The 26,214-nt window shown below is 39.1% G+C and overlaps 1 protein-coding gene across 7 annotated transcripts; it reads left to right on the forward strand.

The window, feature by feature from the left end:
• Positions 1-26,214, forward strand: MFF (mitochondrial fission factor). Of its 7 annotated transcripts, XM_050902323.1 has the most exons (9): positions 1-171; positions 4,981-5,198; positions 6,114-6,286; positions 7,165-7,253; positions 11,236-11,310; positions 14,968-15,126; positions 20,836-20,898; positions 23,631-23,715; positions 24,080-26,214. In XM_050902323.1, the coding sequence occupies exons 2-9, from the start codon at positions 4,982-4,984 to the stop codon at positions 24,209-24,211; spliced, it is 993 nt and encodes a 330-aa protein (XP_050758280.1). In that variant the 5' UTR covers positions 1-171; position 4,981; the 3' UTR covers positions 24,212-26,214. The 7 variants fall into 7 exon arrangements, with proteins under 7 accessions (XP_050758280.1, XP_050758281.1, XP_050758282.1 ...); XM_050902324.1 differs by lacking the exon at positions 20,836-20,898; XM_050902325.1 differs by lacking the exon at positions 11,236-11,310.

Here is a 26,214-nt window from a genome sequence, read left to right on the forward strand (position 1 = left end):
TTTTTGCGTCTTACCTGAGGAGTGGGGTGAGGGCGCCTCGCGCCGCTTAACGTCGCCCCTCCCCGCCCGCGGGAGGCAGCGCGAGGGCCCGGAGCGCGGCAGGAGCGGCCCGGCCGGGGCGGGCAGGGCAGGGCAGGGCAGGGCTCGCCGGCCGCCTTCCCGCCGCTCTGGGTGAGTAACGGGCTGCCGGGGCCTGGCGGCAGCGTCTCCAGGCTGTGCCGGGGGGGCTTGGCCTGGCCGTGAGGCGCCCCCGGCTGCGGGGCGCGAGCCTGCCCTTCCCCCGCCCTCACAGCCGTCCGGCCCCGCAGCCTGAGCTCCCCCCCTCGGCCTGTGTCGTCCTCCCCGCCACCGCGTCTCCTCTCAGCCCTCTTCTCCCTCCGCCGCGGCCCCCGTGGCGCAGGGCCCCCTCCTGGCCCAGCCCCGCTCATCGCCCCGTGCTTCCTCGCTTGCCTCGGCTCGCCGCTGCCAACCCCAACCCACACACACTCGGGGCACCCCTTCGGCTCCCCAGGTTACCCCGGGCGCTTCTGCCCGTCGCCGTGTTGGTGGCCGTCCCTTCCCTCCGGTGCTGGGTGTCGCTGCCCGACACCTGCCGCCGCCCGGTTTCGCACGCCCAGTGCTCCCGGCGTTCCCAGCTCTGTGTTCCCAGCGTGTTGCCGCAAACGTTTCAGTAGTGGGACCAGCCCCGCTTGCAGCCGCCTTGCACGGCTGGAGGTTGGCAGCGGCCCTGAGCGCGTGGTTTGGAGGCTCGACCCTGAAGGGGGGTCCCGTCAGCGCGAACGCTGAGGGACGCTCAGGGTGGTCGCAAGTGAGGGCTTGAGCACGCCGAGGGCTCCTGTGCTCTCCTGAGCGCCCAGTTCCCCTTTTAACTTCTGACATTATTCGTTGACTGGGTCTGTTGCCGAATGCTCTTAATGCTGTCACAACGCAATGAATATTTGGGTGTTTCAGAGAAACAGTTGTCAGACTGTGACAATTTTTTTCCTACTAACGTTTTCAGTATTTTTTCTATTTAAAAAAAAAAAAAAAAGGTGTTTTGCATTAAAACCTCCAGCTGGAGTAAAACAAACTTGAAAGAATGTGGCCTTTAGTGTTTTGTGATCCCATAGCCTTGTTCATGTATAACAGATTTTTTTTTTGTTCATGTCATCCTTGTGCTAAGGAGAGGGGGTAATGTATTTTAAAAGTTCAACACATGTAACTGTACTACGCAGAACATCTTTCAGCATTTAGCCTACGCTTAGCTCTCCTTCCCCTCAAATTGTTCCGTTAGTGCTTTGTTATTTCATAGCCTCTGATCCCAAATGCCTCTGTGATATATGTTCTGACGGTTTTAGGGTCCCATAATAGGGTCCTTTGGGTCCTGTAATACGTGTCCTTAACTTTGCTTTAAGTCCTCTTCCCTTTTTACTTGTCAAAGGATATCTAGACACTTGCCAAAGGACCACTTTGTAGCTTATGTGCACTTGAACAGACTAGCTGTAAAGGAGCCACATCAGGAACAAACGGTAATGTAGCTGGAGAAGTTACGATTAGTTCCCTGTAGGTTGTAAAACCTGCTCTGATCTCAGTGCTGGCGCAGCTATACTGTTACCAGTACTCATCTTCATATATCTCAGATTAACTTGGACATCCACACTGTGCATAACATTCCCGGTTGCAGCACAAGTATGGCCAATGTCTTGTTACTGCCAGAATGCTGACAAAAGGTCATCCTTCAGATTCGTATGCATTGCTTCATCCCCATCTCTTCTGTTTGGGAGAGGGAGAAGGAGGTACCCCTATGTCTTTCTGAACGCATGTAATTCACCTTATATAACTTCTCTTGCTCTGTCTTCCCTTATTCTCCTCTGGATTTTCTTCGTCCTTTCTCTCTTTTGTTAAATGCCACTGATACTCATTTGCGCTTCAGCTGCTCTCTGTCCTTTATCCTGTATTTGTGATTGTATTTTTATTGTCTCATCGTTCTCAGACTTCTTTTCCATTCTCATGCCTCTTTAGAGCTACTTAGTTCTGTAAATATCAATTTTAAAATCCTCCTTCTCCCTGATTTATTATTAATGTCTTCTGTAAAATGTTTTGTGTAACAAGAACATTACAGAAAACATAACTTTGATTTCTGTTCTCTTTAAATAGTTGGGGGTTTTGTTAACAAGCTCCATTTAAATACTTTAAGTTTTCTGTTATCGAGATCTGTTTCTTGTTTTGCTGTTCTCTTGTAAAAAGGGGCAAAAAATTGAAATCACTTTGACAGCAAATACAATTCTCAATGACACAAAGTATATGAGAAGTAGGCAAGAGTAGGAAGACATTGAGGTATTGTATCTACAGGTCCTTGGCAAGTACAGCTAAACCCACACAGTTCTATTTAGTTTATAAAGCCACTGTTCTAATGCTGTCCTTTTTTGTGTGTGTTTTACCTTACAGCTGGAAAGCTGTTGTCATGCAGACTTACATACAAAAGCAATGCCAAACTTTAGGGAAGCTGTGCTGTAAACACTGCTGCAGTGTAGCGATACTTGATTGCAAAAATTAGAGCTGTACAGGTATTTCAAAATGAGAAAGTGAACAAGCAGTGAAACACCTTTTGTCAACTCTTGTGAGCAATAACTATTCTTTAAGCTGCTGCCAGTAGATATTCTGGCTACTTTAAGTTCTTCTTAAAATTCGGTCTCTTTATTGACATTATCGTTTTTACTCCTGCCGATCTGGAAATGCTTTACTGATCATGTTTTGAAATGAAAAGCACCTTTTGGAATGTGAAAATGTCAGAAGACTGTGTACTTTGTTCATGTCACTGGCTGATATAGCCAATGTCTTGCAAGAGGGACAAATCTAGCTTGCAAGACCAAAGGGCAGGGACAAAAAAACACCAAAGTGAAATCTTAAGAATTTTGAAGTGACAGAGCTGCTTAAGCACCTCTTGAACTCCTATAAAGTGTTTATTTCTAATTAAATGGGTTGTTCCAGTTCCTTTCACTAGATACATACAAACAGTAAGAATTAATACAGATGGATTAAATCTGCATCGCTTCAGGTATTTCCTTTATAACTTTTTTTTTAAGTTTACACAGAAGAGTGACCTTCTTGCCTTCTCCCTGACCCCCAGTTCTCCTACTGTGCTGCAGTGAGACTTTGAGATGAATGAGATTCTTTCATTTCATCTGTGGTGATAGGAAGTCCTGAAAATAACACTTGAGGATCCCAGGATGTATTGCCAAGTGGATCACATCTTGAATATACTAAATGTGTGCATTTAATATAGTGTTACACAATCCCAGTCCTTCTGTGTGCTTCTTTCTGTTGTGTGAAGGTTACTATTAGTTTGAGGTTTTATTGATAAATATGGAAAGTATTACTTCTGTGTGATGGTGAAAGGAACGGCTTGTGGTCCGTCTCACCTGCCACATAGATGGTCTGCACTAAGGTGTTTTGTTCACAAAGTTCTGCATGTTCAGCTTATGAAAGCACACACGCAGCAACAGACATAGTCTTGCTGCCAAAAATAGTGAAAGAATGTAGTTGCAATTATAGTGGCAAAACTTGCCCTTTTGCCAGGATAGATTACTTCATTTAGGGAACTACTTCAAGCAATACCACTAAAAGATGTCTTGCTAGAGTAACCTATGCTTCCCATAGGCAGATTTGCCAGGAAAACTATATTTACATATTGTGTGTGTACATATATGTATAGAAATATATATTTCTCTCAATCCTAACCCTAAAAATGACCGTTCTCTCAGTCTGAGCTGTTGACGAGGCCCCCCAGCCATTGCCTGGATGAAAAGTTTCTCACAACCGAGTATTCCTTGCAGCTCACAGTTTCTTCTGGGAGCCCCTTTGCAGCCCTGCTCTAACTGCAGCTGCAGGATGTCTCTCTCTTAACCGAGCCCATAACCATAATCTCGGTCTGGGCCATCAACAAGGTCCACTAGTCACTGCCCGGGTGAACAACTTCTCCCAGCTATCCGAGTTCCCTTTCCAGCCCACAGTTTCCATCAGCAGCCCCTTTCCAGCCCACCTCCAAGTGCAGCTCTAGGATTTCTTTTTCTCACAACCTTAAACCTAACCTCAAAAAACCCAGTTATCTTGGTCTTGGTCTTTGATATGGCTCCCAGCAATTGCCGTATTAGTAAGTTCCTGACAGCCTAGTTTCTAGGAAATTCCCCCACTGCTTCATATGAAATTCCTCTCCTTTTCTAGGAAAATGTATATCAAAGTATTGGCAAACCCTTTTAAATTTAAATAAAGTCTTGTTCTCTCTCTTCCCATCTTGTATCTGTTCTGCAAAAGTAAGATTTTCATTTACTGAAAAATTCAGAAGTGAGAAGTTTACAGAATTGCTTGTGATTGGGAATGGGTTATGAATATGCTAGGTTTTCAAGCTGATTTGACAGGCTGTTGATAAGAACTTTGTCCTTGTAAGATGGAGCGAGATCTGGGTGACTGACAGCGAGCAGAAGGCTGCTGCCCAAGCCAAGCCTTTTCTTTTGTTCCTCTGCTTCAACATGCAGTTTTGTAAGACTTCGTCCATTTTCTCAAATACCAGCACACTGGATCTGTGTAAATACAGATCAATATTTCAGATTTCTTACCAATCGTGAATAGATTTCCTACCAATCCTACCAATTCTTTTTGGTTTGTTGGTTTGTTTGTGTTTCTTTTTTGCCAGCCAGTGCAGAAATAGCACATTACATGCAGAATTTCTATGGTTTTTTGTCACAGCTCAATTTGAGGACCCTCAGTGCAGCTCTAAGCGTTGCCTACAGCATCACTTTGTTCTTCTGTCATTGCCCTCAACTCTCAGCTCCTTGTGACTACACTTCCTATGAATTTTACCGTATAATTTGTTTCTCTAAATAAGTCTGTTCAGTTAGGATCATCTACCGCTTGCCTAGTAATCAGGACAAAGAGTTTCCTTTACGCACATTCTGCTGGTTTCCTATATTGCTATTGTAGCTTTTGGTTTTCTTTTGCCAGAATGAGTGGGGCTGCATTCCCATCTCCAGCTGCTGAGATGGCAGAAATTAATCGCCTTCAGTATGAAATGGAATACACCGAAGGAATCAGTCAGCGCATGAGGGTCCCAGAAAAACTCAAAGTAGCTCCTCAAAATGCTGACCTTGAGAAGGGCATCCAAGAAGGATTTCCAAATGCCAGTGTAACTATGCAGGTTCCAGAGCGGATTGTAGTGGCAGGTATGTCTGCATCTCAATAAAAGAAAAATAGGTGAAAATTTAAATTAGTTCCCCAAATTTCTGGATGGACAAAAACATATATTGATATATTTTTAAAAGAAAAACCTGTAAAATGCTTTCTGGTTTTCAAACAGTTATTGCTCATCAACTTTGACTTAGGAAGTTTCTTAAACTCTGAAAATGTTTCATGAATAGTTTTGGTATAGCTTGTAGTAGAGACAGTTAACGAATGATGAACAGAAAGTTTAATTGCTGACTTTTCACCTTACTAAACCATTTCTGGAGCAAAAAAATTAATGTTTATTGATTTACACCTGATTTTTCTTAATTAACTGTAAGCAAAAGTAACTATAACAAGTTTGGGGGATGTACTATATATTAGCCATAGAAAATGTGTTTGATTATAATCAGAATGCTAATTATGTTAAGGATCTGTCTATTATTGGGTGGACTCTATCAATACTTCTTTAGTATTTATGGTCATGGGCTTTACAGTGACAGACCTGGAACTGATGAAGGCCTTACAATTTGCAAAATGTGTGATATCCATATATTTTATGCTTTGAAAGAGTGACATCTTCACATCCCCAGTCACCATATTTCTAAACAAATACACCTTTAATAGGACTATGTCTTGAGATTAAAAGTGCCCTAACTTGCAATAACAGTTGATGTTGCTCAGGATTACTCGAGATCATTATTCTTGGAGAAACTGCCCAAATAAGTGTCAATTAATGTGGTCTTTATGAGAGCTTTAACCATAGTTTTTAACATATGAGCCCTGTTAAAGAAAGGTATACTTAATTATTTGGCGTAGTCAGGGGAAGTAACTGATGCGATGTATTTTTGAACTTTAGCATTAGCCCTCAGGCCTCAGAACAGTTTGTTTTCTATTGACAACTGATGTTCTTGCAGGTAATAGTGAAGACATTCCATTTTCCAGACCACCAGACCTTGACCTTCTTCAGTCTACTCCACTCAAACCACTGGCATTGAAAACTCCTCCTCGTGTTATTTCTCTTAGTGATCGACCACTAGATTTTTTGGACCTAGAAAAACCTCCACAGCAGACACCTCAAAATGAAGAGGCTAGTACTTATTTTGCTTTTTCCTTAGTTGAGAAGCATTCTACTAAAGAAAATGAAATGACCAATGATTTCTCTACTGTGGTGCAGATCTACTTGGTGCTAACATAAGTTGGGAAAATATAAAAATATTTTTATTAGCACTGTAGTAGTTCTAATTATGACTTTGAAGTTCCATATTTAACTGGCAGATGGCTAGGGGTTGCCATGCTCAGTAAGCTTACACAGTACTTAAAAAAATAAAGTCATAATTAGAACTACTCAAAATACTTTTAACAAAAAAATCCTTTTGATTGAAGAGAAAGCTGCAGCATTTTTTTAATTTGCAGGTTATCAGAAAACAAACTAAGATTCTTTTAACATGTATAGTTAACCTTTGGAATTCATGGCCAGATGATATAACACCACATAGAATTAGTGAGTTTTAACAAAGCTCTGAAAACCGACTTCAGAGAATGGTGTAACATTGGCATCCAGGTGGACGATGGTAATTGACATCTTAAAAACTGAAAAATATTTATGAAGCTGCTTATTCTATAGACTTATAAAATACAGTAGAAATACATTTATCTCTGGTGATAGGAAGTAATATTAAACATAATATTGCTTTCTTACATATTCAAAATTCTGTTTGTTCATACTTTTGGCATCAGATCACATGGATAGATAACAACAGGATTACAATAAGTGTGGACCTTGGTTTTACATGTACCAGCATCAGATCCTGTCATCAGTTGTTTTCCTCCTAATCACTGTGAAACCCATGAAAACGTGCCTTTGTATCTGAGGGCAGATCTAACTTAGAAATCTGCAATGCAAATTATTAAGCGTCTCCTGGAGTTCCCTGTCTCTTATCTCCCTCTTTCTCCCCTTCTATGCAGGTCCGCTCAGTGGGAAGACTGAAGAGAGAACGTTCCATGAGTGAAAATGCCACTCGACAGAATGGCCAGCTGGCCCGAAATGATTCCATGTGAGTAGAGCAACAGGGCTCAGGGACACAACTACAGCTTTGTTACATATTTCCTTTGTTCCTTATCTCCTCGTTATTTGTTTTTTCCAACTAATATTTCGTATGTTGTGGTAAATACATAATTTTAAATATTATAAGGCCAGCATTTTTCTTAATTTCTATGCTTTTTGTTTAGTGAGGTGACTCATTTGTGAAGTATTTTCTTGCAGTGGATGGGTGGGAGTGTTTGTGGGCTCACAGTTGATTTCACCAGTTATTGTGAATTGTTACTTCAGGAGATTTTTCAGTTTCTGAGCTGGTATAATTTTTTTTTTCCCCCTGAATTTTCAGGAAATTGAGTTCTTTGTGCATCAGAATGTTCACAGTTCTCTCACTGTTGATATTATAATGGTTTTCATTCATAGAAGAAGGAATATGTGTATTTCCTCATAAATATTAGAATAAGTCACTTTTCTTTGATGTCAATGTACTTAATGTATTGGAATCTGTGAGTATATATCTTTTGAGACCAAAATGGCAAGTAGCATTTAGAATTGGAAACTTCATCTATTGTTACCATCTGAGGTGGCAATTCCTATGGTGCTTTCTGAAGACATACAGGTCTGTATATTTTTATTAGATATGATAGTCTTTGATTAATCACAGTTTATTCTGAGTGACAGCATCTTTCCACCTGGCAATAACTGTTTTTGCAATGTAACACCTCAAACTCATGTATAAAAGATTCCTAATACAGCTACCATAACGAATACTTTCCCTTGTTGAAAGATCTTAGATTTAAGACCTAAAAGATGGGATTCATCTATCCCAATGTAGACTGTATAGCACTATTGCTAAATCACCATAAACTTAATTTTCAGTAACTAGAGGGAAATAAGTGCATGACCTACTTAGGGTCTACCTATTTTTAGTCTAAAATAGATCAAGTGAATTATGTCCTAGAAAGGTCTGTTTTCTTCTATTTACAGCAGGGGCACTAGGAGGTACTATATGTACTACGTATTTGTCTACCTGTTAGTTTGTCTAAAACTGAAATGTACTCTGATGTATGTTCCAGGCATGTTATAATTCTCCTTCTCTTCCTCCAGATCTTCATGGAAATGTTGTTGCATATCTTCCTCTTCTTACTTATCAGACTTTTGGTTCATACAAGCTTATAGATTGCACATGTTGAGGTACTCAAGTCTGCTGAGTCATATATATTCACTGAGCTGGCAAAACTAGATTGACATCCTTAAACTCCTGATCAGCCTGGTCTCCAAATGTTGTCAAATGTTATCAGCCTACTAAGTGCTCAAGTTCCCTGTGGTATCAGTCATCCAGTTATGTCCTGTTCAACCAGACATACTAGAATTTCACTGCAGGAATGGCCTTCACTTGCCTATCTGATAGTTTGCACATGACGTGTGCTGGAATAGATGGTCTTCATGTGATGGAAGCTGCTTGTGAAAAAGTTTACCCCTTTGATGTTACTAGCTCTGCTTTGCCAGTCTTTGATGTATTGCACTTAAAGGAAAAACAGATAGTATATGAATTCTTGCGATGTCTTGAAATCACTTTATCCTTGCTCCCCAGGTTAGTTTAGTCTTCTGAAAGTCATGGGCTGTGTCTGCCCAGCCAGCCATCTGAGAAACTGGCAAGATCAACTCTGACTGGATGTATCCAGTTGCTGTCAGATTTCTCACATGTGTTTGGACTTCTTGAATCTAAAAATCCTAAATCTGTAAAACTCACCCATGCACTTTGCTGTCGCTCAAAAGCTACATATAGAATTACTGGTTTTAAATGGTCTGAATATTACTTGCTGTCACAGTTTGTTAATATACTAGCAGTCCTTCAGAGGCTTAGCAATACAATATGTACCTGGAGCCCTGTAAATTTAAAAGGATGTGATCAATGAACATATAACTGGTAGCTTGTGTGACTCAGTTTATCATTTACAAAAGCCAGGAAATGATGACACATCTGGAGATTAGTTTTCCTCTCTTGATGCCCGTGCTAGGGCCTGTATAATGTCTCTCAAATAAATCAAACTTCCGATGCCAAGCCAATTATGAGTGTCTTTTAGGAAAATTATAGAAACTTGAGATGGATCCAGGATCTCTTCTCTTTTGTTTGTATGAAAAATAACAGCTAGCTAATATTGAGCCTGCTGTACCTGCGCTCTCTGCTGCCCATGTGGAAGAAGCTATCTTTCTTCACTGCAGCATTTCGCATTTGCTGACCTGCAGATAACGTATTTTAGTAGAACTTCATTTGTCTCGTCCTCCCAAGTACTTGCTTTCTTATGACAGAAGTTATGCTGTGCCTAATGTGTAGATCATCTGCTTTGAAATCATTGAGGTTCCTAGAAATTGCCTTTTCTGTCATCATTGCTGCTTCTGACTCAGTATGATCCAAAAAAAGAAATCACTTCGAACATGCTGTGGCACTCTCAGTGATGCTGAGTCTGGCGTTTCTCCCTCATCCAGGTTTTGTCAATCTCCAGGTGGAGAATGTGACTATGTACCTGGCTAACTCTCAGGAGAATGTTCTGTGAATTCAGATTACGAAAACACTATGTTCACAGTGGAACTTGTATGGCTCACACAAATGCAGGAAAGCCAAGCCTTTTGTACTGGTGAAAAAGGTATCTCTTGGCTCTTGTTTCCTCACAATTTAGGCCCACAGGACATATACTGTAAACTGCAAAAAAAAATTGCAAGTTTCATGTAAATAAAACCAGAAGTAGCGATTCTACAAACAAAATTGATAATGTGGCATTCTGTTTTCACTGTGGTAGCTACTTAGAGAAGCTACCCATGCGGAAGTGTTATTGTATGGCTCAAAACAGGCAATACAAGCAAACAAACCTGCTTGATGTAAATTATGCTACCTCAGATGGTACTGGGTATCACCTAGCTCATAGACTACTATTTCTATTAGATGTTCGTAGTAAATGTGATGCATGTCTTCTAAGTTTAGCTTCCTTGTTGATAAATTAGACCAGTTAAGTAGATAAATTCTACTACAAATGTATTCTTTGCACTACAGAAAACGTAATTGTACACCTGTTACCTCATTTATATCATGTCGAAATTTCTTTACCATCTAGAAATATTATTTTTTCCAGGGGTACAAAACCACAAGAAGCCAGCTGCTCTTAAAGTTCTTATTTCCAGTGTTGTTGGCTGAAAAAAATAATCTTTGTTCTAATTGCTGCTTCATCAAAACTGGCTTGACTTTTAAGTTCATATCATGTCTCAGTAGTTTACTTCTGCAGTAACAAATACTATGGTACTCTAACTTGACAAAGATCAGCTCTTTATTCCTGTGCTTGTATGAGTCTGGTTCACACCTTCAAAAAGGAAAGAGAGTCCATGTTTTACTTAAAATATTTAATTCCTATCCAAAAATATTTATTTATTTATTTAAATGCTTGTTTCTCTTACCTCCTTGATTCAACTTCCTGATAGACATGATAGTCTACTTGGATGCTGTGATGAGGACTCGATTGAAAAGGCACATGGAGAACCGCCTTTTAAAACCTTTGTTTTCTAAATAGGGCTATAATACTCAAGTTTTAATCTAGGACACTGTTGTCCTCCTTGGACAAAATGTTCAGATGTACTGCACAAAATTCCAGTGCCTGACCTACAAAGTGACAAAATTAAACATTCTGGAATAGATTGTCAGATTGAAGCAAAAGAGTTGGCTAGGCTCCCTATCACAGTGTTTTCTACATGGTACAAATAGTTGTTTCTTTTCTGTTGCCTTTCTTTTCTTGTCATCCAGTTGCATGCAGAGACAGTTCTGAGAATTTTGTGGGAGTTGGGCTTCACTAAAGACAGTAATTCTCAAATGCTTTTAAAAAACCTGAGACTAACAAGTAGGCACCTGCTTGTACAATAACTATCTATCTGCATAGCAATGACAGCTGTCTAAATTATAATCCCTCTATTTATAAGGATGGTTGCTTAAGAGATTGCAATTATTATTCAAGGTGGCACAGATCAGATACTGTCCCAAGAAATAAAATGCCACGGTTCCAGTCACCTCTTTCGACTAAGGATTGCACGTAAGCCTAAATGTTACCTGGTATATGAAAATCAAGAGTGTGTTTAATTATGTAGCTCTCTGCAATACTAATTTTCTGACTAAGTATCTGTAGTTTAGAATATAAAATTTGAAACAGCCTTTGCTACACTGAATGTGTGGTTTCTAATTTTGCTTCAGAGTTTCTCAAACTTGGCCAAATTGTTTCCCTGTGTAAAGAACATAGGGAAAAATACCTGACAGCAGATGAAAGAGACGGCTTCAACTAAGAACCAATTTGTAAAGAAAAATTAAATTTCAAAATAGCTTTAGTTTGTTTTATTCTTTGTTCTTTGGCTGTTTTTGCATAGCTGGAGAAACAAAGCTTTTTGTTGACCACCGCCAGCCAATGTTGAATGCAGGGATTCCACTTCTGCATCGGAAGTCAACAAACCACCAAGAGTGCATGGAAAAGGGGACAGCATTTAATTTTTTTTCTGCTTCAGCCTTTCCCTTAGAAAAACACATCTCTCTGGAGAGTTCAGTTTCACAGTTTGAGAAATTCTGTTCTTCATGCAAGTCGTGGGGGAAAAGGTGATGGTGTGCACGTCTTTAATGAGAATACAGTCTGTCTATGTGATTGGATTTAAAGTAACCTTAATTAGTTAAATCTGTTTACCTCTCATTTGTTACTTCCAAAACTGTAAGTCAGAGAAACATCTAAAATAAACCCTGTGTACATCACAAATCCTTTGAGAAGGTTTAGGGGAGATTACTGCTAAGCTAAAAACTCTGCATATAGTAGAATGTTACTGTGTTCTTCCATAGTAATTTCTGTAATTCCATGTTGTTTGTTTTGGTTCCAAACTCTGGAATTGACTGGTGTTTGTAACCAGGGAGTGCTAAAATAAGTGGCTGGAGCTGTATATAAGAATTCTTTTCAGAAATTTGAAACAAAATTATACCTAGGACTAAGACCATTGAATGAGAAATGGAGGAGAGAAACGGGCTAGCCACAATGTCTAATGATAAGTAGTCATACTAAATGTTAGAGAATTTTCCTTATGTTAGAGATTTTTTTCTTATGTCATCTTGGCTGATTTGTATATCAGATATTTGCTTCATAATATTTCTTCTCCATGATCTCTGACATAGTATAAAGGACTAGCACATGTTTACAGGACAATAATTTTGAATCCTGTAAAAGGAAGATAGAAGAAAAATTTGGCTCCTTATTTGTTTTTTTCTTTCACGCCCCCCCCCCCCCCCTCCTTAATTCTGACATTTGAGCCCTTCATAGAATTATTCTCGCTTTCAGACAGAAAGGAAGAGAGAGGTCTCTCTCAAACTATGCACTTTAGAAGGATATTAAAATTAGCAACAGCCTTTATGGAGAAAATCTGAGTAATTTCATGTAGCTGTACAGTTTAGCTCATATCCAGGAGCAAATAGATTTAAATAATCTTTTAAATAATTAAATCATTTAAGAAACTAAATATTCTTTTAAGTAAGAATTAAATAATATCTTAAAGATGAATGAAGTAATCTCTTGAAACTGCCTTTTCTTACAAGCCACCTATAAAACAACGAGCATAAAGTAGTCCAGGGACTAGACCACGGTGTTAGGAATTATCTAGTTCTGAAGTCTGCCTTGATTTTTCCTTACTATATACACCTTCCATTTAATCAGCACATGTAACTTTCTTCTAAGAGAATTTTGTGCAGTTTTAGTTAAATAGTTTTTTGGGATTTTTTTTTAGTATCTACAGAGGACTTTGTATGGAAGGAACATTACTGTGGTATTTACAGTAATACCATTCTGGACAACAGGAATTCCACAATATCTTCTAGTTTGCAATATTTCTAAATACTTTTTAGAAACTTTGAAAAAAACCTTTAGATACTTTAAAAACAAATTTCTAAATTTGTTACCTTTTTTAAGCTGTCTTTCAGCCTGTTCTGTAAATCTCTGATGTGATGAACAGGAAAAATTACTTTTAATGTAAAACACACTATGAGTTCAAGCCTTCAGCTCTTCCCTCATTTCCCTCAAGCCAGCAAATCCACAAAGGAGTAGAAATTCTCATAAATTCACTTTAGTGGCAATATTTCCATACTTGCCCCTGCTTTTTGATATTTTTCTAGTGAATATTGGCATTTCCAATGCAATTCAAGAGTCAAATGTGTGGGTGTGACCACTACCATTGATTGCAAAGTAGAAGTCATCATAAATATAAAAGAAAGATGGTTTCTACAAGTCTTGGAGAACGATAACAGCTGTAAAGAAGCAACGTAGATGTTTACTGATGTCTCCTCCTCCTTTTTACTTTCTCTTGTCCAAATGTACTCTACGGCAGCATGAAAAGATATCTGCAGTTTAGGTAATAAATAATGACCAGTATCAGTCAAGCACCAGCCACTGCTGTCTTTGCATGTCTCTTGAAGCACAGGATGGCTGAACTCTTCTGTGGGTGAAGTGACATCCGTGTAACATGCTTTGAATCTGTCTCTTCAATTGAATTTTCTTTCTTACTCAATTTTGTGATCTTGGTGCCAGCCAGTTGCAGAGCAACTCTGTTCAAAATAAGAGTATTCATAGAATTATGACCCATCTAGAGATTATCCAAATATCAAACCAGCTTCCAAACTCAGCCACTAATGCTTTGCTTAATTTCCTAAAAGTGGCAAAAGCCGGAAGATTGGCACTCTAAATCAAAAAACTGTTGGAGCAAAGCACAAGTGCAAGATCAAAGGAAATGTGTTGAATTATGGATGCTAATCTTGGAATAAAAACTATCCCAAGATTTAAAGGGTACAGTGACTCGCACTTGGTTTGCATTTGTGTTAATATTTACAATTAAGTTAACAGGAATTACTTCCTATTTAAAAAAGCATCTCACCTTTAATTAATGTTTCCTGATTTAAAAAAAAAAATCAAAAAATTATCTTGATGTGTGAAGGAAAATATGGATAAAGTCAGGTTGAATGTAAAGAAACACAAGCAAATCAAAGGCAGTTTATCAAAACTAATTTCTGTCTGATAGCGATGAGGTTTGTATAATCCAAATGGTCATTTGAATTTCAATCCTGCGTATTTTAAATATTATTTTTGCATCATGGTCAAAAAGTCAGATCGTATAATTTGGTGTCACTGGGATATGAATTCTGTGCTTTTTTTGGAATTTCTTGCAGTTGCCTTTAAACTTTGTTCACGTGTAAATCAAAATACTATCTTGATCTTTAGTCACAGCTTGAAGAAAAATTTTTGTTGAAGAAGCTCTGTGTGAGATTCTCCTTATTGAAAAAGGCTTGTGTTTTGAAAAGAGATTATGTGTAGGATTTTTTTAAAATGCCAATGCTTGTAAAAACACTTTTCTAATTGATGTCAGTGGGGACTTGAATACTGACTTCAACAGGTACAGATTTAGGTGGATGAGGACTTTCTAAAACTAACTTGCATAACAGATCAAAACTGTGTCCTTGGATTATTACTTGGGTTTGTTTCTGAAGAACATATATAAATGTAGCTCATGGTCCCTACACTACTAGAATTTGGGAGTGTTACCTTGTAGTGGTGGGAGAAGGGTAAACCAAAAGCAAGCAATAAGCATTTTGGAATGGGGTCTATCTGAAAAGCTTTTTTTAATTTAAAATCTGACTATAGTATTTCTCTCTTCATTTACTATGCTTGTACAAACAGTGTGACACCATCACTGCAACAGGCTCGTGTCTGTCCTCCCAATATGTTACCTGAAGATGGAACTAATCTTTACTCTGCTCGTGGCATTTTGTCGTTTATCCAGTCTTCCACTCGTAGGGCTTACCAGCAGGTCTTGGATGTGCTGGATGAAAACCGCAGGTGATTGGTTGTCACTGATTCTGCCAGCTTTTGCTGCTTTTTTTTCTTTTCTCCTTTTTAGTGGAGTTTGGTTTCTGTTTACAAAATAATGAGATGAAACTATTTGCTTTTGCTTTCCTTTGCTTTCACTATTCATAAGCAATTTAATTGTCCAAAATTCACATTTCAAAATGCTTCTGTTTCAGTCAAATATAGCATTGTTTTGGTTTCCTTCCAAATAAAAATAAAAATAGGAAGTGTTAGTCTGTGACTGCAAGGGATTTTGCTGTTCCCAGATTGTCGGTGTGTTCTGCAATTAATTCTTGACCCTGAGCCTGCAAACTTATTAGCCTTGTCTTCTGCTTTTCTGTTGGTGAGCAATGGTGCAAATCAATAAGATTGGGTTGATGTTGTCATAAAGCATTAAAACAAATGTGCAGCAACAGAGTAGAATATTATGCAAGGCATTGTAGACACTGCTTTTGATAATGTGTCAAGACTTTAGGCTGTTTCAGTTTATATTGGGAATAGTTATCTCTGGTTGATACATGACTGATGGTGACCACTTTGCTGGATGCTGAGAGCAAGAAAGACAATGTATACTGAAAAGCTGGTTGCTCCTCTGATTAATGCTGTTTCTGGTTTTATGGATAAGCTGATACTTTGAGAGGTAATGAGCCAAAACAAGCCTCATGGCAATCATTGTACAGTATTTCCATTCTCTTCAGTGGAGTTTTGCCCACTTGATGTATCCTTGGACTGTTTTGATTTGGCACTTCTATGCATTACAAGAATGGCACGTTTAACACTATAGAAACATATATAAAGACTAATAATGGCAAGGTTAATTTACCAAAAGCGATTTTCATTTCAGTAGTGTGCTAGCACAGAGGTTCAGGTAAAAATTGCACACAATTAGTCTCTAGTGTAGGGCTAGCTGAGACCTCTAGGGCTTGCCAAGAGGTCGAATTAGAGGAGATAATTGGCAAGAACATCGGGAGGAACTGCTCATTCCTCCTGCAGCCCTTTAGTGTGGCCTGTGCTAGGAAGTTCTTTGAAATTTGCCATCTGCTTCTGGTTGCTAATATCCCAGCAGCACTCCAAATATTTTGTAGTGTGAAGTTAAATGATTTGCTTTCTAGTTGTCTTGGTAATAAAATGTGACTATCAAGCCAATCTTATTGTGAATGTCTGTGTGTTTGCAGTCGCTTTCCAAACTGGCACCTCCTGTAGCTCACCATGTTTGCTGACCTGACAGTATATAAATGCCCATATTAACATTCCTGAATCATAGAGAACTCCAGTCTCGCTGGCCTTTATGTTCTTAAACTGGGACTTAAAAAAACAAACAAAAAACCAGAAAGAAATTAGCTGCATAGTTCCCCTGGAAATTCTGCGAGTTGGGTGCTTAACCCTGACTTAGTCCTATGAAATTTCAGGCTGTAGCTGTTAAAATTTTGATGCCTGTCAACAGTTGGACAGGCAATTTTCCTTGTCAATATTAAAAATCAGATAGAATTACAAGTTTATTTTGTTTTACAAAATTAAAGCTCCCAGATAAGGAGGAAATCTACTGTCTGTGAATAATAACACTTATGGATACTGTGCCAAGAGTCCTTGTTAAAATATAGAATGAAATTCTAGCCCTTTCCCCAGTCTGCAGTGAAACTAACAGGTTTTATTCCTGGCTTTCATTAGGCATGTTCTTGCCCATGTTTTCTTGGATTCTGGAAAACATACACATATGCATACATACACTTTCGACTTCAATTATCAGAAAATTTCTAGGGTTCTGAATAATTCAAAAGCTGCATTACTCTTCCTGGTTTGGGTTAATTTTTGAGGTGTTCTTACTAACCTTCCTAGAAGAAATGGGAAACCTGTTTCTAGTCACCTATGAACAAATGAGCACCAAAATAATGAACTTTTCAATAAGGTGAAAGTCTGTTCTTTGTCGTTGGGTGGTTAGATACCCACCCTTACTCTACAGCTGGCGTAGGAATGTGAAATTTGGATGATCCACTTGCATGGTTGCAAAATATTGTTCATTTTAAATTGCTCCAAACCTGCACTCTGTTCTTTTGCTCTGTGTAACGTGCTTTCTATCTCAAAACCTTATCTATTTTAACATATTATGCTTAATACTAGAAAAGATCTTTTAAAATTAACAAGATCTGACTATGTGTTACTCACTGGAAATATTTTAAACTTGTTTCTTTTTTTCAAAATATTTTCTAATCTACTAAAACTGCTAACGGTAGGTACTGATTGTACTGCTGCAGATAATGAATTATGCTTAGTTTAGCCGGCACTGCTCGCATAATAGGTTATTTAAGTGGGCAACAATTTAATGATCACTGTTTACACTGTCTGTTTACTCTTGCATTTCCTTCAGCTTGGACAAGGACAATAGGTCAGTTTTGTTTTCCAGTTCGAACCATTTTTCTGTTTCAATTTCTGTCGAATGACTGTAGGGCCTATACCTAGTGTCTTTTAAAGACTGACCTTTTATGCTCTAGGCAACAAGAAAACCACACACCCCCCCGCATTTAAGGAGATTTTAATGATGTCTTAAATGCAGGAAAAAAGGCAATTTCATATCTGAATAGAGTTGTGTTGAAATCTGTACTTCATCTGACTTATTCTTCATCTCTTGGGTCAATACCTTTTTATTTAGGAGAAAAAAGTATGGAAAATTATTACTATTTCCTTTCTTCAGAATAGCCCTTTCTAAAAAGCCACTATACTTCTTAAATGCCAAACTTCACCCACATAATCATATCCTGAGGTGTTATGAGATCACTTTTTATATTGAGCAAGTTAATGATATTTTTCATGGTAGAAATAAAATGGGATGTGAGTTAAGACCATTGAAGAGGGCTACATGTGACTTTGGATTGGGGTAATATAGTTCAGAAGAAAATGAAATGGGTCTGCAAATGTGAAGAAGCCTGGGAAAAGCAGTAGCCTATTGCTTTACTGAAGTAACCGCTTATAGCACCGAGATAAGCGAGAAGAGCAGTTCCATGCAGTCACTGATTCTTCAATGCACCAATCCTTTCTGTACTTTAGAAGCTGAGCTTCTTACGCAGTTCACGTCCAGAACATGTCCGTAAAGCCCTAGTGCCCATTCTTACGGCCTTTCTGAGATTCCCAGAGGTGTTTTAAAGTACAGTGAGAGGTGACCATAGCTGCTGCCTCTGCTGAACAAAGAGAATGTGCTGGCCGCAATCCCCTGTGCACATGCACAGAAACGATGGAAGTTGGACCCAGGTACCTAGATTGTCCACACCTTGTTGTTTTCCTTCCAGACCATGTGTTTATGATTGCATCATTACTGTCATATTTCCATTGCATGCTCTGCTTTAAGCAGTGGAAGACAGACCAGATTCATTTGGTTATTGCCTTATTGCCTGTTTTCCCGCTGTTACTAAATTGTATTACTGTGCATTCCCTTCATGTTTCAGGCTGCCGCTGTATTTGCAGTGAAATAGTTAAGTGTTGAGCATACATGGTCTCGGAGTTATGGCTGCTTCTGATCGTGTGTTAACATTTAGGATGGAATTGACAGAAGTAGCCAGAAAATTCAAAGTTTTAATGTACTCTTACTGATTTTTTTAAAGAAGGCCGTGTATTTAATAGCTTGACTGTATTATACTTGTGTATTCTGTATCTACCAAAAAACTTGCTGGTGATTTTAGGGTAAGGTGATCTCAGTTATGAGGCCTCTGTGATCTAGATAATGAATTTTTTTGTTGATGTATAACACCAAGCAAGTAAAAAGTGTGGGAGAGGCAGGGGAATATTCTGGTGATCCTTTTGGGTCCACCTGTAAAGAAATAAAATGTGAACTGCAAAGAAAAGGAAGAAATCATGTGCAGCTTCTTAACAGCCTGGCTGTGTTCGGAAGTGGGATTAAAGACTTGTCTTTAGTTTAGATTAAGTTGCTGATTTGCACAGGTCCCAGAGTGCTCTAGTTTTGTTCCTTGCTGTAGCCCTCAGCTACCTCCAAGCCTGTGGCTTTCCTTGGGAAGGGTAGCGTGAATTAGTATTGATTAGTTCTACAAGAGCTGTAAAACTTGGTTTGTCACAAAATACCACAGAGGCCAAGAGTTCAGAGAGCATTTGAGACCTATTGTTCTCATTACACAAAATCCAAATGTTGTTGTCCTGTGTCAGATGGTGTGAGAAATGCCTGGTGGATACTGACAAGCTGGTGTTCACATATCTGCCAGTTAATTACAGGTGACTTATGTTTGCAGAGAAATTCTACGACCTTTTCCATAGCTGCTGTTTGCTGGATTTCTTATGCTTTCTCAAAGTATTTAGTTCTAGCATCTGTCAGACAAGACTTTAGACTAGCTGAATTATTTCTCTGATTAAAAAATAGGAATACCTTTTTTGATAACTTTCTGCAAGCCCTCATGCATTTAGGTAAGAATGTTCTTCTATTGTGTGCATTGGGAATGGGGGTTTCTGTTTTGTAAAACACATCATGCTGGCTTATCTTATGTGCTAGATGGAAAAACGTTGTGGTATGCAGTTACGGTGCTGATTAGAGTAGGACCTACTCCCAGTACGTATTGTATCAGGTAGCAGAGTTTGCTAAGGCTCCTAGATCCTGATGCTTTTAAATGAAACTAGTGGTTGTGATATTTTTGCACGGTTCTTGTTTGTTTTCAGGCCAGGCCCCAGTGTTCTCCCAGCCACCTCAGAACCAAGCCTCTGCCTCCTACATGTACCTGCTGTAAAGATCTTCATACCTAGATTCTCTTTGTCTTTAATTTTATAGCCTGGAGTATACATGGGTTAAATGCATGATACAAGTACCCCCCGTTGGCACTGGGACAATGGAAGAAATCAAAGAAAGATTTCAGGCTCTTGAACAGTTTGTTAGACATCATAGATGTGGAACACTAATGCCTCATTACCAGAGGTACTGAAAACACATAGTACCAGCTTTGTCAGAAGGTACTGCTGGTGTTCACATCTTCTGTAAACTGGGACACAGTAACTTCTTACTACAAAGTTAATATATATTATATAGTTGCAGAAACTTAAAAAGCTCTACCTTTTCTTCCTCTCTGCCTAGAAAGAAAAGCAAAAGAAATTGAAAGAGCAACACTTACAAGGATGTTCATACCATCTACTTGAAGCTTTTAGTCACTTCTTCCTGGAGAGATCTACCTCTCTTAGGACTATATATGGTCCTTGGGCTACTATCCCAGGTTTTCTGAATTACATCTAGCATAGATGAATAAAGAAAAGACAAATCTCCCCTTTCCCTAGCGGGAGGAGAGCATGATTAAAAAGGCTTTTATAAGTATGTGTAGATACTTCCCCCCCCTCCCCCCATTGTTGTTGGGTAGGGTTTTGGTTGGGGGGGAATTTTTTTTTTTTAAACCTGAAGTTTCCCATGGTTATTTTATAAGGCTGATAACCTCCGCCCAAATCTCTATTCCAACAGTTTGTCTTCCATAAATGAAGCTGTATCGTCAAAAGTTTGCCTACATGTCTTAGCTGCATAAACATTCAGTGTTGATTAAATTTGAATAAGAGAAATATGAAAGTGCAATTTGCAACAAAATGAATAGATATTATATTGTATTGAGACATTATACAATATAAGTGGAAGTATTTTGATGTTCCTTTGTTCTGTGTGTTTTACCTCTTATCTCTGTCATTTCCTGTTTCTGTCTTGTGCTTTCTGTCCACAAAAACCTGCTGTAGGCCAGTGTTACGTGGTGGGTCAGCTGCTACCACTTCCTCTAACCCTCATCATGACAACACCAGGTAAAGAGTATTTTTTTGTTAGTCATGATCCGCTAATTTAGATTCTAAAATTCAGTCTTCTGTTTCCCTGTTTCTGGTGTCCTTATTTTAAAACACAATGCTTATTTCTATCCTCCCTCTCAACTCTTGAGATATTTCAGGCCTTTATTCCTCAGCCATCCGAGTCACCTGCAAAGACCTCACTTGTCTAATAGATACAATGTGCTGCAGAATTCTGACTCAAAATAATGTGCGAGGGGAGGCTCTTAAATTACATTAGCAGTATACTTCAAGTATTTTCTATTTAGTAGTGAGTTTCATATTTTTATTGCTAGAAAACTTGGCCTTGCATCGCCTTATTTTTTCCAGGTGTTCTCAGTAACATGCCTGTGGCTGTTAGTTGTAGCTGGATGCCTTTTCACTGCCATTATCTTGGTGGATTGACATCGTTTCAGTGAAACTGGATATAAGATTGACACGTAATCTTATGGTCAGGATGAAGGAAAAAAAATAGTCCCTTCCACATCCGTTGTTCCCATTTGCCACTACACTTCTGTGTTTTCATTGAAATGGAGATTACATTTGTGCTTAAGTAGACACTGGATTCAAGCAGGTGATTCTTCTCTAACTCAGGAATTCAGTTTTTGTAATGGTCCAAGAGATTATCTCAACGAATTTCTTGCTGGTAACCCTCTTGATTTAATACCTGGAATGGTTTGGAAGTTGGTAGAGCATCAGTGATATACTGTGACTTTATATTAAATTTACGTGACCTAGGAGGGAGGTGTGCCCATCTCACTGAAATGTTGAGCCTCTTTGCTTTTCCCAAGAGATGGCGAGGGCCAACTATGCTGTGGATCTGGTGGACTTTTCTAATTTTTTTACCATCTACTACAAATAAAAAAATGGCTACAAAAAGACCCTCCTCAGAAATCTCTTTGGCTCTCAGAGGACCTGTAGTAGTAAGGAATACTTGATTTATTTTTGTGAGTGTGTGCAAAGCTTCAGACTTTTTTTTAACAGTAGAAATGTTCAAATTGTTTTATAATTAACTTAGGTTTATTTTAAAATAACTTTGCTGAGTTAGCAACGTGAGTTTCACAGCACTGAGGAAATAAAAAAAAAAAAAAAAAAGCCAGCAGTTTCAGTCTTTTTAATATTGCCCAAACTGAAAGAACTACAAGTAGTAAATAGCATAAATTATAGTGAATGTTTGAAGTCTCCTTAGAATAAAAAATTAATAATAGCCTTAATGAGAAAATATTTTTCTAACAAAAGGAGTTGCCAAAACTTTTTTTTTGTCTCATACTGTGTTTTTAAAACAGCTATGACTCTGTTGACAGACAATTGCTTATTTGACCATTCCCTTACTAAAAGCTGCTTTTATCCTGATCTCACCTGGAGAAGGTTTCCCTCTCCCTGTATACCCTTCAACCCAAAAAACCACAGATGAAAACGTAATTAACTTCCTATCTTTTATACAGTGTTGCTCAAGGATCTCATTGTTATCTAAGTCCAGACTAATGCAACTCTCATCTAGACACAGCAGTTCTTATTTAAAAACAATATATTAATGAACAATGATACAGAGAAACTTTTGACAAGTTGTCTGTTGGGGGGGAGGATCTTGCCTGAGCTGAGGGCATTCTATAGAAGTTTGCTGAAAGTGATGAAAGAACATGCAGTGCAAAAGTAGCATCTGCACTTAAGTGCATTCTGCAAGCTTCAGGAATTCTATTCATATTCACGTTAGTCAAAGTTGACCATTAACTGTCATTAGATGCTAAACATTCTTTTAGGTGTATTTTGTTGTGAATTTGGTAGCCTTGACATTATTTTGTTCAATTTCCTAAGCTGTTTGCAGCAGTTGTTCATATGTCCTAATGAGAAAGCAAGTCAAGGGGAACTAATATTGGAAACTGAGGTTTTAAGATAGGAAGTGAGAAACTCAGTGGTAGATGCTGCATCAGGAACTACTTTTACCTGTTAGTTGTTGGAAAAGAATCTGGTTAAGAGGTAGCATTTGGATGATCAAAACACATACTTTATGTAGACTTTCTGCCACTTCCCAACTGATAATAAATGTGCCGTATTTGATCAACTTGCCCTGGAGTTAGAATAATGCTTTCTCTGAATTGTTACATTAGGAAAACTGAGAGGTGCTCTGGGAACAAACTTTCTAATGCATGCAAAGTTCAGCAAGCAGTGACTCCGCACTAGACTCTTGATTTGCAAGGTTCTCTGCCTAAAATACTGAGATTAATGTGACTGAGATCATTAATCTCAGTAGGGGTCCACTTGGGATATTTAAGTAGGTACCGAGCATAAGACACCCAATTCTTTCCAAGTCTTCATTTGGTTATTTCTAATCTGTTGCCAGGTCTCTTGCAACTTTGGCATTTTAGCTCAGAAAATTCTCAGGTTTCATTAATCAGCTAAATAACTGGAAACAGTCTTTTGAGAGACCAAGTGACAGCAAGAAGTCTGTCTGCGTGGAGAATCTTCAAAAACATTTAAATGTGGAGAACAATCAACCCAGATTCAGTCAAGCACTTACCCACTTCATATGTGTTTGTGCTTTATTCAGTTAGGATCCTATGGAAATAGACAACTCTGTAAAAGCTGGAAAAGAAGTCTTACAATTCTTCTCTCTGTCACCACCAAAAAATACATCTACTAGAATGTTGATAAAATATGGTACTTGCTAATCTTTGCATGGATGAGACAGCTAAGCTATCTCCCTTATTTGATAGATATGGTCTTTCCAACTTGGATACTACGCTTGAGGGAACACCAGATGACATGACAGTTGTAGATGCTGCTTCCTTAAGACGACAGGTATGTAAAGCATAGTAGTTGATAATATTAAGAAAAAGCTGTAGTGGTAAAATGGAGGAACAGGTTTTCTGTGTGGCTGCAAAGGTATCTGTAACAGATGTGGTGAGGGATCCTCCCTGTACCCCTGCTGGACTGCCCTCACGTATCCTGTATTGTTCTGGGAATCTGGAGAGTCCGACTCCATTTCTGTTCCTACTTATTAGGGACAGCAAGATCTGATCATTAGCGATTAAAGATAGGAGGTCAAATTATCCAGCGTTTAAAATCCATCTGTCTGAGATACTAATTTTACATGGCTATTCAGCAGCTTCTAGAAAGTCTGGCAAGTTTTAATGAAGTATTAAAAGCCTTTATTTATTTTTAGATAATCAAACTTAATCGCCGTCTACAACTTCTGGAAGAAGAAAACAAAGAGCGTGCTAAAAGGGAAATGATCATGTATTCAATTACTGTAGCTTTTTGGCTACTCAATAGCTGGCTTTGGTTTCGGCGCTAGACACAGCTCTCAGAAAGATTTAGTAGTTGAAAATACAAACAATTTGCAAAATTCTTTGTTTCTGTTTCTGAATTGTATGCTGTTTTATAATTCATACACTGGAAACTTCCACCACAGATGAAGGCTATAGAATTGCAGTGTTAAAGGGACACCTTGTTGTTCAGTTATAATGTATTTAATAGATTTGCATTGCAAATACTTGCAGTATCTTCCTTTGCATGCTTCAATGTAAATATGGATCAGCCAATATGAAGTTTGCTTCATGCAATGTAAGGACAGTGGTCTACAGGGATAACCACTGGATGTTTTGTTGTGGTGGGAAGAGAACAAATGGAGTGGGTTTGGAAAAAATATAAAAACAAAGGAATAAAAAGTAGGTTTTATTGTTCTGTTGTTAGATGCAATTAAACATGATTGCACTAGTTTTCCTTTAGTCTGAGTAGTTTGAGGTGTGCCATATTCAAGGAGTGTGTCCTGTTTCATGAGTATGTTCCTTGTTTAAGCACATGTTCAGGTCAAACAATAAAAGGAATTCTTTGCTAACGTGCAGATTGTCCAGAGGTGTGTAATATGTATTTTTTTTTTTAGCTTTAGTTTTGCAGATGTTTTTCTATAAAATACATTTTTAAGCAAGTCAGTCTGTGAGTGATCAAAAGATTATGGAGTACAAGATACTGATGTAGTATATTTAATAAAACTCTCTCTCAAACCCAAACCATTGTTTAATATTATTTTAAGACAGTTTGAGGGTTCATCTAAACTATCAGTCTTTGAAGTAAGTAGTAGTGATGGACTGAACAACTCAAAAGCGGCAGGTGGGCATCCAATAGCCTGCTGCAGGCTACCATCCCCTGCATGTTGCGGCATTGTTCTCAGCGTGTGTGCTGAGTATGCAGGTACAGGAAGCTAGCCTGGTGTTCCCACGTACCGTGGTCAGTTTAAACATCCCCTGTTCAGCCCCATGATCCACCACCTTTTTGGGTAGATACCGTCTGAGGGGGTGCTGAGCCACACACGGTGCTGCTGGGGGAACCTCGGCCGCCCTGCGCGTTAGTGGCTTCCTGCCCCTGTATGGCTGCAGCTGCCGCTTCTGCTTACGTGCAGTGCTGTCGCAGCCACAACCCCTTCCCTGGGGGTGTATGAAACAACTAATAGTGTCAGTGTGTGAGAGAACATGCAACGATACCAAAAGAATCCTTCAAAGGGGACCTTTCCTAGAACAGCTAGACCTAGACCGCTGTGCAGGACCATTTCTGGGCTCTAGAAGTACACAGACCGGTGAAGAGATGATGGTACCCAACGGCTGCAGAAGAGAAGGACGTGGGGCCTCTTTCAGCAACGTCCTTGGCTCACCCTGCAGCAGCAGAGGCTGTAGAACAGTACCAGGGCTACCTTTGTGCAGAGAGACCCCCACCAGCTGGGGGGGTCACTGGCGCTCCTGCGCAGCTGGGGGCTGCACACTCTGGTTTGGCGGCGGGGGAGCAGTGCCCTGGTAAGGACAGGTTGCTGAGGAAGCCTCGGCACAGGAGGCCTTGAGGATTTTGATACATACGCTGCGAGTGCCTGGTTAAGGAATGCTGCTCTCATACATTTCGTGTGCTATCAGGTTAAATAGGGCGTTGTACTCAGTGGTATGTGGCTTTTGCACTATTGTATAGGCTGCTGTGCCTGCTTCCTTGCGCTTTTCTGCATTTGGCTGTTGCGTATGTTGTTTTTAAGCTTTGTTCACTGTGTTACGTGACTCCATTGGCTATTTAAGGCATTTGCTGTGCATGTTTTCTTACCGTGAATGTTAAAAGCGTGTGCCTTTGGCTTTTAGTGAAAGACAATACGAAGGGAGGGGCCTGCTTTGCACATTTTCTGTATTTTCATGAATTTTATACCATGACCTTTAAGCTAAAGGTGTACTGTATGAACTCTGATGATGCAAATGAGGGTTAGAGCTACTAGAGATTTTACAAAGAGTTGTATAGCTAACAGGAAAAAAATAAAGCTTCTTTTAA

Source organism: Gymnogyps californianus, chromosome 10 (assembly GCF_018139145.2).
Source record: "Gymnogyps californianus isolate 813 chromosome 10, ASM1813914v2, whole genome shotgun sequence".
In the NCBI taxonomy this organism is placed as follows: Eukaryota; Metazoa; Chordata; class Aves; order Accipitriformes; family Cathartidae; genus Gymnogyps; species Gymnogyps californianus.

Excerpts from the sequence above, each read along its gene's own strand:
- MFF (XM_050902323.1), top strand. The coding sequence starts at position 4,982 with ATGAGTGGGGCTGCATTCCCATCTCCAGCTGCTGAGATGGCAGAAATT. Across the intron at positions 5,199-6,113 it reads AGAGCGGATTGTAGTGGCAG|GTAATAGTGAAGACATTCCA; the intron begins GTATGTCTGCAT and ends ATGTTCTTGCAG. Across the intron at positions 6,287-7,164 it reads AGACACCTCAAAATGAAGAG|GTCCGCTCAGTGGGAAGACT; the intron begins GCTAGTACTTAT and ends CCTTCTATGCAG.